This window comes from Pelodiscus sinensis, chromosome 7 (genome assembly GCF_049634645.1).
Source record: "Pelodiscus sinensis isolate JC-2024 chromosome 7, ASM4963464v1, whole genome shotgun sequence".
Classification (NCBI taxonomy): domain Eukaryota; kingdom Metazoa; phylum Chordata; order Testudines; family Trionychidae; genus Pelodiscus; species Pelodiscus sinensis.
Window position 1 is genome coordinate 72,725,477 of NC_134717.1, and position 14,086 is coordinate 72,739,562.

At 44.4% G+C, this 14,086-nt stretch overlaps 1 protein-coding gene across 2 annotated transcripts in view; it reads right to left on the reverse strand.

The window, feature by feature from the left end:
* The window catches only part of SATB2 (SATB homeobox 2), a 177,034-nt gene that overhangs the window by 33,169 nt on the left and 129,779 nt on the right, over nucleotides 1–14,086 (reverse strand). For both annotated transcript variants that reach the window (XM_006117927.4, XM_006117926.4), the window contains one exon: nucleotides 947–1,144. In XM_006117927.4, the coding sequence (XP_006117989.1) occupies nucleotides 947–1,144 (198 nt within the window). The remainder of the gene's footprint in view (nucleotides 1–946; nucleotides 1,145–14,086) is intronic.

Here is a 14,086-nt window from a genome sequence, read left to right on the forward strand (position 1 = left end):
TGAGAAGCCCCTGACAGAGACGGAGAAAGACACCGCCCACATACCCCTTGCACACCAGAGCCTAGGGGTGGGGGCAGGCAAGTAGGTTCTGTGTGCTCCAGCTCTGTGCCTGGGTGGCAGGTGGGGCTGGAGTACCAGCATGGGCTCCCCAATGCTGAGCCTCAGGGGCTGGATCCAGGCAAGCTGGGAGCCGCATCTGGCCCCCGAACCTGAGGTTCTCCACCCCTGTTCAATATGTTTTGGGTTTTAACTCAAAGCTATGCCACTACATCACAAACGTTTAGATTATGTAGTCCCCAAATTACCACCAGCTCTTCCTCAGAGTGAGTCTTACCCCTCAATTATTACCAGCATAAGTAGCCTGCTTTGACTGTTTCTTTGATAACCACACACATGCATGCACTCTACAGAATATACACAAAGGCTGTGTCTAGACTGGCCAGTTTTTCCAGAAAATCAGCCGCTTTTCCGGAAAAACTTGCCAGCTGTCTACACTGGCCGCTTGAATTTCCGCAAAAGCACTGACTTCCTACTGTAAGAAATCAGTGCTTTTTGCGGAAATACTATACTGCTCCCGTTCGGGCAAAAGTCCCTTTTGCGCAAAACTTTTGCGCAAAAGGGCCAGTGTAGACAGATGAGATTTGTTTTGCGCAAAAAAGCCCCGATCGCGAAAATGGCAAAAAGTGCTTTAGCGGAAAAGTGTCCGTGCCAATCTAGACGCTCTTTTCCGAAAATGCATTTAACGGAAAACTTTTCCGTTAAAAGCATTTCCGGAAAATCACGCCAGTCTAGATGTAGCCAAAATGCTCAGAGAGCCTAGAGTTCTAGTCTACGTTCTGCCTTGTAGACAAAGATTAAAATTGATGCTTTTCAACCTGTATGCCCAAGGGAAGCTGGTACCTGTTGCTTCCCACAGAACCCCTGAAATGGAGGTTAGTGCTCTGACCTGCACAGGCTCAGGAGTGAGCTGGACAACATGCTGCATGCGCTCACTGTGGTGATGCCTGGACTCTTCCTCGTAGATCACATCTCTCTCGTGCTGAGGAAGGTTCAGGAAGCGGCGGATGGTGCAGAGGTTCTCCCAGAGGGTGCGGTTTTCCGGGCTTGGGTTCTCTTTCCAGCGGAGCAGCTCACACAGCCAGCCCTACGTCAGAAGAGTTAGAGTGGATGTGAAATGAATGTCAGGTACATTGCAGGCTTCAATGAAGCACTCTCTCAACTTCTGCTGCTTTGATCTCGCATGAAGCCCTTCTGATTTCCACAGATTTAACTGTGAAAGACCAATTTTGTAATAAATCGGTGATTCCCAACTTTTACCAGACCACGACACCGCTCCCACTTAGCAATATAGCAAGGGGAGGGTGGTGGTGGCCCCAGACATATGCTAGTGACCAAATCCATACCTTGTCCCCAAACTATTGATGTAAATGTTTGGAGAGAAAATACCAACAAGTAAAAATCTATGGAACATCCGCTACTCCAATTCAGATGCCAAATCAAACCTGACCAGGTGTAAATAATCAAATGTCTGTTTAATAAAGGAAGATTAAGCCTTATGGAAAAATCCTATCAAATTTAATAAGAACGAGACAAATGGGGCTCTGCAGGAATTACTCTAAAAATCTATGGACAATGGTATCTGTTGAAGAGATTTCTAAACCACCCCAGAGAGTGTAATACTGGACAATGATATCACTGCAAAACACTTCATAGGTTAGCTTGAAATTCTATAGAAGGAGTTAGCACTTTGTTAAATACTATAGGACTTCTCCATAAGGGCTGAGAAACAAAGGTTACTAGAGAGTGAAAATTGTGCACTCCAAGAAAGGAGCTGTCTGTAAAACAAAGAATACCACAGGGCAATATGACAAAACCTATTAATGGAATTCACACATCTGGCACCATGTGTGCACTGAGCAGGGCTCTCTGTGATTTTGGGCCCTGCGCAGGTTAACTCTAACTGCGTTTGCAAAGATCTGAAAGTTGGCTCAGTTCACACCTGCAGGCAGATGTCTCCTACTTAGCACAGAGGATATGATTTCTTTCTTGTGCCAGCACAAGAGAAGAGGGAATGAAAATGATGGTGGATATGAAAATAATGCTGACAATGCTGTCAATGCGGCTTACTGACTCTTGTCAAAATATGTTACCTTGTAGCTTTATAACCTCATTTCCAAGCTACAACCCGGCAATTAGACACCATTTTGACTGGCACCTTAAAATACCTAAAAGATAGACAGCTAGATCGATATTAAATGTAGAGAACAGGAAGTAGCCCAGGTTGTATATTTTCAAGCTGTAACCAAAGAAAGCTTAATAGGCAGGTTCATTAAAGGCTCATATAGTTCCTCCTAAAAAAGGAAAGATTTTTAGATAACTAGTAAGCCAGTGATGACTCCTAATGTGCATTATAAAACCCCCCTATAATACCATAAGTGTTGTTTGTCTAACTCTCCACTGTGTCTTCTGCCTTTTACTTGCCCCCCCACAAAAAAAGGAAGATTTGATTATCTCCGCTGCATCAGCCAAGACAGCAACACCAGCTGTTCTCATTGTGCAGCCTCTTCCTCACGGCCTACATGTTAATAACCTGATCATTCCATTTTCTCCTTCAACTGCCGGCTGCAGCACAGCGAAGAGACAAAAACCCAGGCCCATCTGCAGCAGCTGTAGGCACTGAACTGTGAAGCCACTGGGGATTTATAAACTAATCTGTAACACAACACTGCCTTGTTTTTACAAGTGAGAGGCCACATTTGTGCAGACCTGATCTTTTCTTGCAATAAACGAGGGGGGGGGGGGGGGCAGAGAGATCAAAACAAGATATTTAATAATTTTATTGGGAAATATATATATATATTACTGTTCTTAGTTTTTAGTTAACTTTACCGCCTGGTGATGGCTGAACTTCTAGTGCTTCTCCCCTCCATCCAAAATAATACCCAAAACTTTGTGTCTTGAAAAGAAAAGAAAAGAAAAGAAAAGAAAAGAAAAGAAAAGAAAAGAAAAGAAAAGAAAAGAAAAGAAAAGAAAAGAAAAAGAACACCTTCCAGACCCAAAGTATTTTCTCAGGGGTTTCTTTGTACAAAGGAAATAATTTTTGAAATGGAAAATAAAGCATCTGTGGAAAGAATAAGTTCCATCCTTTTTTCGGATCTGAATAAGTATCCAACTGGACGCTTTCAAATGTTCCAAGAAGGTATGTTTAACATCTCCCATGGGACGCCGTAGCATGAAGACCAATCATTAAACAGAAAATAAAAACAAAAACCTACATCTGTTAAAAGACAAGAATTCTGAGAGATACAGACCTTAAGGACAAGAACAGCTGCTGTTCTGGTTGAGGCAGGAGTTGCATTGTGGGACACTCCAATATGAAATGAGACAGGTGACAGCTGAGTGACACCATCACCATGTATGAAACTAGGAATACCTACCACAATATTCATTGCTGCATTTTGATTTATATGCACTGTTACAATCTGTGCCCATTACAATCACTTAGAGTAACACTACAGGCCTCATTATGGACTGTGTGCTCTCTGCCATTAGCCTTTAAGAAGGATAGTGCTCAATTTGCCCAGCAACATGCGAGGTCCTGACCTTGGAGCTATTAGGGAGAGGATTAGACTGCAGTATGACCATGTGTGCAGACATGAGCAAACCAAATTAATTTCTGGCAAAGGGAGGCACCAGGAAAAGACCCTGTCCTTAGGACACCTGAGAACTTCTCAATTCCCCAGTGGAGATAAGCTAATGGCGTGTTTAAGAGAGCCCAGTTCTGAGAGTACAGCACATTCATGGTATTTAGAGGAATATTAATCCAGTTTCCCCACAAAGTATTTGCTTGGCTGATCAGATTAAGGGATCTAGCCTTCCACAGCACACTCCCCACAGCAGGCCCCAAGAAATCTGTGATACTTCACAGCCTCAGACATATTGCACCATGTGTACCCAGCTGCTACAATAATTAGCTTATGAATGTATCAGCTGGTTCTGTGATTTTTATAAATAATAACTAACCTACAGAGCAGAAAGCTTTTCATGAGCCTAATATTAGCAAGAAATTGCAAGGTGCTTCTAACTCTCAATTGTTGTGCTAAATGCCTTATTTACACGTACGTTTTATACTACTGGATTTCTCTCCAATGCCATTTATAAATATTTATTTTTGCATCAGAAATACCAATTTATTTGTCAGCTTTCTTCACAACAGCCATTATTTGTTCCTCCCCCTTCACTCTCTGTGTGTTTGTACACTTCTCTGCAGCAAGACTATCCTTTCACCCATTCTTCTTCTATCCCTTCATCTATTTATTCAAGTATTCATTCACTTGCGTATCTATTTGGCACTATCTATCTGTCTACAGTATCTGTGATTAGTTAGTAGCATGGCTAATAGGTGAAAAAACACTAAGCCTTCACACAAACACAGTCACCTCTTTTTAACTACAAGTAAGCTTCCTCTAGGTAAAGATGAAAAGTGTGTATTGGGTTTTTGGAATTTTTTTTTTCAATTAAACAATCTTAGCGTGCCATCCACGGAAGTTTTGCAGTACCAGGCAAAAAGAAAAAAAAAGTGTAAATGTCAAATAAAACAGTGACAGATGACAGTATTCTCTATTGAATAGCACCGTTTCTTCGTGCATGTTCAATGAGAACTCATGAATTATTAATAAACAAATCTCCCTTTCCCGTTAAAAATCTCAAGTTGGGTTCTTGTTGTTGTTTGGGGGTTTTGTGGTGGTTGTATTGTTCTGTGTATGTTACATGGAGCTTTATAGGAGAATTATTTTCATTTAAGAAATAATGATATAGGCATTCCCAGGGATACAGCCATTCATGCTGATTTTCATTTGTGGCCTGATTTATTAGGAAAGAGGGAAAAAACAAAAAACAAGAAAAACCAACACGGAGATTCTACCGTCCTCATTTACCTCACTCATCCAAAGTGAGCTACTTTTCCATGTGCCTACCAGTGAAGCCAGCTTAAATGAACCTACTGAAGGGCGAGGGAAAATTACATGCTCTTCACGCAGACTTCTCATCCCTGAATTCCTGATGCTGCTACCCATGCACATGTTGAGTAGCACTCTACTATGCAGACAGAGACATTGATTTCAAGGGAGTTTGATACTAGTCAAAGGTGAATTAGAATGGCAGAATCAGGCCCTTTAAGAACTTCAGTAACACACATTAACAGGCCAACGTTTTACATTAATAATCAGAGGAGGGAAAACATCCTTTAATTATGGTGCTTTTGGGTCTATGATCAGGCACACCCCGTACTTGTGGTTACCAAGGAATTTTGCTAATAACTTCCTTAACTTTCATCCCAAAATCTGAACTTGCATTTAAAGCTCTGCCTACTTTATCATATTAATAGGAACTGTAGAGAAGAGCTTGCCTCTATTTTTGCTGTTGTTCCAATCAGAAAGGATGACAATTTTCCAGGAATATTATTAGATAAAACAGACAGTATCATATTAATGCCCTATTTTTATTCTCTCTGTCTCCTAATCAAATACATTTCCCAGGGCAAAAACAAAACTAAAACTGCCAGAGGCCAGCCTTTCCCATTGTGTTTTTATGCTATTAAAGGAGCAGCTCGCTTGCCACACTAGAGCATTTAGGCTTGGTGCACTCAGAAACCTCTTGAGGGATGGGTTAGTTGGGGAAACAAATGTCACTTATGAATGATCCCTTTTTAGCAGCTTGACCCTTTTACTTTTGTAATACTTAACATAGCATGGAGGAGGGAAGAGGAGGTTAAAAAAAAGGAAGCCAGAGGCCAAAGCAGATAAGAGTAGGTTAAAAAAGCTTTCGGAGAGTGCATACATAGATCTCCATCTTCTATGCAGCCAGAACCCCACCTGTAGTCAATGTATTATTCAGTTCACCTAAGCTTTCTTATAAAAGTCCACATTTAGACACACTGGTCTTGAAGCTAGTGGCTACATTCACAGCAGTACATCTAGGCTACGTCTACACTGGCCCCTTTTCCGGAAGGGGCATGTTAATTTCAGCGATCGTAATAGGGAAATCTGCGGGGGATTTAAATATCTCCCGCGGCATTTAAATAAAAATGTCCGCCGCTTTTTTCCGGCTTTTAGAAAAGCCGGAAAAGAGCGTCTACACTGGCCCCGATCCTCCGGAAAAAGCGCCCTTTTCCGGAGGATCTTATTCCTACTTTTTCCGGAGGATCTTTTTCCGGGCGCTTTTTCCGGAGGATCGGGGCCAGTGTAGACGCTCTTTTCCGGCTTTTCTAAAAGCCGGAAAAAAGCGGTGGACATTTTTATTTAAATGCCGCGGGGGATATTTAAATCCCCCGCGGATTTCCCCATTACGATCGCTGAAATTAACATGCCCCTTCCGGAAAAGGGGCCAGTGTAGACGTAGCCCTACTGATGTCCACAATGTAAGCAGGCAGCCGGCTGCCCCAGCGTAACTTATTCAGACACAGTGCAGATCCATGCATAGACTCATAGACTCATAGACTTTAAGGTCAGAAGGGACCATTATGATCATCTAGTCTGACCCCCTGCACAGTGCAGGCCACAAAATCTCACCCACCCCTCCTAGAATAATCCTCTCACCTATATCTCAGATATTGAAGCCTTCAAATACTTTGAAGACCCCAAGATGCAGAGAATCCTCTAGCTGAGATCTGTACCCCATGCTATAGAGGAAGGCGAAAAACCTCCAGGGCCTCTGCCAATCTACCCTGGAGGAAAATTCCTTCCCGACCCCAAATATGGCGATCAGTACTGACATGCTTTCAGTACTTATAAAGCCTTATTGCAGGCATGTGATTCAACTGCTTCCATGCTTTCTTGGGTTCAGATTTTTTTTTTAAATTAGAATTTTCCACACTGACATTTTCCTGGGATTCCTGTGAATGCATGAGCAGGCAAATGAAGGGTTTTTAGTGAGAGTGATTCAAGATTCCTCTCAAAATAAATGTAAAAGGCCATTTCCTCACCCACATCATCGGTGCAGAAAATGTCAACATATGTGACCAAAAAAAGCAACGTTTGATGCATGTCTTGAAAGATTTTTTTAAGTTACGCTATTAACCAGGGAAAAATCACTTTCTAAATGGGACCCCCACAATGTCCTTCCACCAAACTTTCAGAAGCATAGAAAGCTCTCTTCTCTTCACTTGGCTGGGACTCTTCCGCATTACAAAATGAGCCAGATAATATTCAGCTCTTGTTCCTTAGTCGCCAAACTCTCTTTCCATGAATCCAATAAGTGTCTATTAAAATAAACAAACCCCCTAATGAGTTGAGATAACCTAATCAAGAAAGCTGAAATGGATAAAAGACTAACTAGAATAGAGAGTTCTGTCGTGGGCTTCAATGAATTCTTGATGAGGAGGTCAACTGAACCTTAAAAGCTATACACAGCACATTTTGTTACAGATCAAGGTTAATCATTTTATACAGTAAAACTCCAATTGTCCGGCATCCAGTGGTCCGGCACTCCTGACAGTCCGGCACCAACTGGAACCTGGAAGTGTTCCGGCCAACTCGACAATTGGAGCTGCTGTGAGCCCCATGGGCGCTCGCGGCAGGGAAAGGAAAGGGGAGAAAAGGGGAAGGGGATTATACCCCTGTGACGGGTCTGCTGGGACCCGCACTGCGACCGGCCCAGAAGGGGGGGGGTTGGGTTCGGCAGGGAACGGTGTGGCGAGGGGCGAAACTCTCGGTGGCTGCACGGGGCTTTCCCCGCCTTCCTGCAAAACGGCGGAGGGTTCGCCCCTCGCCACGCCGTTCCCCGCCCACCCCCCAGACGCAATGCGGGTCCCGGCAGACCCGTCACAGCCCCCCGCTGGAGTACCTCCCAATACTCCGGCATATCTGATAATCCGGCACCACCTAGGTCCCAAAGGTGCCGGATTATCGGAAGTCTACTGTACCTTGACTTTACTAACGAAAACTGATCTTTTTTTCCCTCTTCCAAAATTTCAGACTGAACACTAAACCGCTCGCTTTATATAGCAACTTCATATCCTGACACATCTCTCTGTTAATAGAAATGAAGTTTGCTTACAGTTCCTGATACTGTACTCCTGAATAAAAGGGCCATCGAGCTCCACAGAGCTCAAAAGGGCATAACACTGAAGATATCTCCTATAGGAGAGTCAGGCTAATCAGCAGTTAAGACAATGGACTGGAATTGGGTTCCCACCTTTACAACAGACTTTTTTGGATGATTTTTGGGCAAATCACTTAATCTCTATGCCTCAGCTTCCCAGATGTAAAATAGGGATATTTCCCTATCCTATGGAGCTGTTGTGAGGATAAATTCATTATGTCTGTAAGGTGCACAGTTAGGGTACGTCTAAACTACATGCCTCCGTCGACGCAGAGGGAAATGAAGGACGCAGAGGGAAATGCCTCCATCGATCGGCAGAGGGAAATGAAGGTATGCCTGGTTTCACGAGGCATACCTGTGCCAATCAAGAAAGGCTTCTTTGTCGACGCGGCGCGTCCAGGCTGCCCCGACCTGCCACAAATAGCTGATCAGCAGAGCGGGGCAGCCATTTAAATTTAAATGAAGCCGCGATTATTTTAATCGCGGCTTCATTTCCCTCTGCCGATCTGTCTAATCTACATGCCTCCATCGACGGAAGCATGTAGTCTAGACACACCCCTACTGTGTGTAATGGGGACTAAAAACGTTAAATATCGAGTCATTTACTAATCGAGTAGTCAATGCAATTTCCATCAACTACACAACTAGTCAATAGGCACTTCCGCATTCCTCCTTTGAAATGTACATAAGTCCTCGCTGGGGCTCTTGTACATTTCAAAGGAGGAATACAGAGCTCCGTGTGCAGCCTGGGGCCAGCGGGAAGTCCTGCAGACTCCAGGCTGCACGCTGCATGCCAGCTTTGAAATGTACAAGAGTCCTGGGGCTCTTGTGTATTTCAAAGCAGAAGTGCCCTCATGGAGCATGGGGCCAGAGGGGGACTCAGAGTCCCCCACTGACCCATGTTTCACATGGTGCTGCTGCTTTGAAGTACCCCCCTTCCTCCCGCCTTTGCTGCCTCCATCTGACAGAGGAAGCAAGGGGGGAGGGAATCGACTAGTCGATTGGACTATCTGGACTACTTATCGGATAGTCAACTAGTTGACTAGTCCTTAACATCTTTAATGGGGACCCCCTCCCTGAGAGGCAGAAGGTAAGGAGCATCTAAGTTACAGTAAATGATGTTAATATGGAGACATACCTATCTCATAGAGCTGGAAGGAACCTTGCAAGGTCATAGGGTCCAGTCCCCTGCCCCCACAGCAAGACCAAGTGCCATCCCTGACAGATTTACCCCAGATGGCCCCTTCAAGGATTGAACTCACAACCCTGGATTTAGCAGGCCAATGCTCAAACCACTGAGTTATCACTCCAGGTCAACTTACAGATTTAGTAAATCCAGCCCCAAAGAGAACATAAGACTCAGGGGACTTGATTTTTTATATTTGCCATGTGAGCCTATGACTCCGTAAAAGAATAATAATAATAATATGAATAATAGATTCATAAGCACCACCATGAATTACTGGAATTACAACAAAGGGGAATATATATCTGCCTACATACATACACACAAAATGAATCTCTGAGTAGAGACATATCTCTAAGGAGAGATTCCAGAAGACTGGAAAAGGACACATATAATGCCCAGCTATAAAAAGGGAGATAAGAACAACCTAGGAAACTACAGACCAGTCAGTTTAACTTCTGTGCCAGGAAAGATAATGGAGCAATTAAGGAATTCATCTGCAAACACCTGGAAGAAAATAAGGTGAAAGGTAACAACCAGCATGGATTTATGAAGAACAAATCATGTCAAACTAATCTGATTGTTTTCTTTGATAGGATAACGAGTATTGTGGATAAGGGAGAAGTGGTGGACGTGGTATACCTAGACTTTAGTAAGGCATTTGATACAGTCTTGCAGGATCTTATCATCAATAAACTAGACTAATACAACTTAGATGGGACTAGTATAAAGTGGGTGCCATAACTGGCTGGAGAACCATACTCAGAGAGTAGTTATTAATGGTTCACAATCATGCTGGAAGGGCATAACAAGTGGGGTTCCGCAGGGGTCTGTTTTGGGACCGATTCTGTTCAATTTCTTCATCAACAGTTTAGATGATGGTATAGAGAGTACGCTTATTAAGTTTGCAGATGATACCAAGCTGGGAGGAGTTGCAACTGATTTGGAGGATAGGGTATAATTCAGAATGATCTGGACAAACTAGAGAAATATTCTGAGGTAAACAGGATGAAGTTTGATAAGGACAAATGCAAAGTATTCCACTTAGGAAGGAACAATCAGTTTCACACTTAGGCTACATCTAAACCACACCCCTCTGTCAGCAGAGGGATGTAAATTAGACGTATCAAAAGTGAAAATGAAGCTGGGATTTAAATATCCTGCACTTCATTTGCATAATGGCAGCCGCCATTTTTTTTTTTCCTAAACGGGGCTTTTCGGAAAAAAAACCCGGCAGTTTAGACGGGGCATTATGCCCCATTTTGAAAGATCCTGTATTCCTTAAAAAATATTTAAATCCCAGCTTCATTTGCACTTTCGATAGGTCTAATTTACTTCCCTCTGCTGACAGAAGGGTGTAGTTTAGACGTAGCCATATAAAATGAGTAGTGACTGTCTAGGAAGGAGTACGGCAGAAAGAGATTTAGGGGACATAGTGGACCACAATTTAAACATGAGTCAAGAGTGTGATGCTGTTGCAAAAAAAGCAAACATGATTCTGGGATGCATTAACAGGAGTGTTGTGAGCAAGACATGAGAAGTCATTCTTCCGCTCTACTCTGAGCTGATTAGGCCTCAGTTGGAATATTGTGTCCAGTTCTGGGTACCATGTTTCAAGAAAGATGTGGAGAAATTGGAGAAGGTCCACAGAAGAGCAACCAGAATGATTAAAGGTCTAGAGAACATGACCTATGAGGGAAGTCTGAAAGAATTGGGCTTGTTTAGTTTAGGAAAGAGAAGACTGAGAGGGGACATGACGGTGGTTTCAAAGTACCTAAAAGTACTTAAAAGAGTGTTACAAGCTAGAGGGAGAAAAATTGTTCTCCTTGGCCTCGGACGATAGGACAAGAAGCAATGTGCTTAAACTGCAGCAAGGGAGGTTTAGATTGGACATCAGGAAAAAATTCCTGTCAGGGTGGTTAAACACTGGAATAAATTCCCTAAGGAGGCTGTGGAATCTCCATCTTTGGAGATATTTAAGAGCAGGTTCGATAGACACCTATCAGGGATGGTGTAGACCAACGTTTCTTAAACTTTTTAAGATCGAGGAACACCAAACAATTTTTTTTATGAGGAACACCAAGGATTTTTTGTTCCGCAAAAATAAAGGTCGCCTCTCCCTTTAAGGGCAGCCATTTTGAACTCTGTTGTTCTCCACGGCACACCTCCAACTGTCTCGCGGCACTCGGAACACAGTTTAAGAAACACTGGTATAGACAGTGCTTGGTCCTGCCGTGAGGGCAGGGAACTGGACTCGACCACTCGAGGTTCCTTCCAGTTCTACTGTTCTATGATTCTGAGATATCTTTCCAGTGCACTATACTGTAGGATATCTGTGATCTGTTGTGTATGGTCATTAACAGCTAATTTGATGCTCATTTGTAGGATTGTGGAGGGGTATGAAACATATCTATGATTATTTAAATGAAAAATGCACCTTACCATACTAGATATATCAGCACAGAGTTGAAGAGGAGAGAGAAAGAGAATGATAAAAGCAAGGAGTTGCTGGAATTAATCCTACCCTAGTGTCCTTAACTCAGCTCTTTGCTCCCACGTCTTTTGGAATTCGTGAAAAGGACTGCAGGACAGTCTTGGGCTACATCTACACTGCAGCTGAAGATATAAGGGTATGTCTACACTACAGCACTAATTCACATTAACTTAATTTGAATTAGTTAATTCAAAATAAGCTAATTCGAATTAGTGCATCTAGACCTAAAAACTAATTCGAATTAACATTTTGCTAATTCGAAATAGCATGTCCACATTGAGTAGACCCTGAACCGAAGTTAAGGCTGGCCGGAAACAGTGCCAGTAGGGCACCAGGTTAGGACTTAGAGTGTAGAGCTGCTGCCTCAGGCTAACCGAAGGCTGTGCTTAAAGGGACCCGACCCCCAACCCGGACAGACAGTTCTCAGGGCTCCCCGCTTGCTTGTCTACCTCGATGAGGGACAGCAAAGCAGTCCTGTCTTGGAGTGCCCTGAGTGTCCACATCACAGCACTCGGCCATCAGCCCGGCTACACTTGCCGCAGGCTGCCATCTGGGGGGGGTCAAACGGGGGGCTGTCAGGATCCAGGAGGCCCTGCAGAAGAGCTTCCACCCCGAGGAGCCTGCAGAGCCACCCCAGTCCTCCCCATCAGGGGCTCGTGCCCCATTCCTCCCTCGCCTCCTTCCACTTTACCCCTCCCTAGCCCCCCTTCCTGATGTAAAAAATAAAGGACACTTGTGTTCAAAAATAGAAACTCTCTTTATTGAACAAAACTGGGGGGGGGGGAATTAACCTCTGGGGAGACTGGGAAAAGGAGGCAGGAGAGGGAAAGAGAGAGGGTGGGAGAGGGGAGGGGGAAACCTGGGAGGAGGGAGCTGGAAGGGGGAAGCCAGGGGAAGAAGGAGGAGGGGAAGTATAAAACTATGGTACGTCATATCTTCAGTACTGTGTACAGATATGGTCTCCTCACCTCAAAAAGGAGAGGTGGAAAGGGTTCAGAAAAGGGCAACTAAAATGATTAGGGGTTTGGAACAGGTCCCATATGAAGAGAGGCTAAAGAGACTGGGACTTTTCAGCTTAGAAAAGAGGAGACTGAAGGGGGATATGAGTGGTGTGGAGAGGGTGAATAAAGAAAAGTTCTTCATTAGTTCCCATAATAGAAGGACTAGAGGACACCAAATGAAATTAATGGGCAGCAGGTTTAAAACTAATAAGCGAAAGTTCTTCTTCACACAGCGCGTAGTCAACCTGTGGAACTCCTTGCCACAGGAGGCTGTGAAGGCTTGAACTATAACAGAGTTTAAAGAGGAGTGAGATAAATTCATGGAGGTTGGGTCCATGGAGTGCTATTAGCCAGGGGGTAGAAATGTTGTCCCTGGCCTCTGTTTGTGGAAGGCTGGAGATTGATGGCACGAAACAAATCGCTTGGTCATTGTCTTCGGTCCATCCCCTCTGGGGTACCTGGTGTTGGCCGCTATCGGCAGACAGGCTATTGAGCTAGATGGACCTTTGGTCTGACCCAGTACGGCTATTCTTATGTTCTAAACTCAGGGTCGGGGGTCTCACTGGACCAACTTGATTTTCATGCAAACCTGCTCCTGGGTTTGCATGTGGCCTTTGGTGGCCAGGCTGGCAGCTATCCTGCCCTAGACGGCTGCATTCCTGTGCCTAGTGTGGAGATCGTGGACATTGGAGGCCTCCCCCCAAACCTTGATGAGGTCCACGATCTCCGCACTAGACCAGGCAGGCGTCTGCCTGTTGCAGCCCCGGGCAGGCTCCTGGGAGCCGCCAGCCTGGTCCTGGGAAGAGGCGGAGGGCTGGGTGGCAGCGGGCGGCTGGCTCATGCTGTGTCAGGTGCAGGATCTGCTGGCTGGGTGCTGGCAGGCTTGCAACTAGCACAAGCACTGTAGCCAGACCGTGGCCCTTTAAGAGCTCTGGGACCGGGAAGGGGGCAGAAAAGTTTCCCTGGTTTGGCCCAGAGTGGCCACCAGGGCAACCTGGGAAGGGCTAGCCTCCAACTAGTTCGAATTAAGGGGCTATACAGCCCTTAATTCGAACTACTTAATTTGAACTAGGCGTTACTCCTCGTAGAATGAGGTTTACCTAGTTCGAATTAAGCGCTCCGCTAGTTAGATTTAAATTCAAACTAGCGGTTTGTATGTGAAGCCCCTATTAAAGTTAATTCGAACTAACGGCTGTTAGTTCGAATTAACTTTGTAGTGTAGACATACCCTAACTTCCTTCTCAAGTAGACACATCCATGCTACCTTCAACAGAACTAGCGTGCTAGCACGCTAGTCATGCTGTA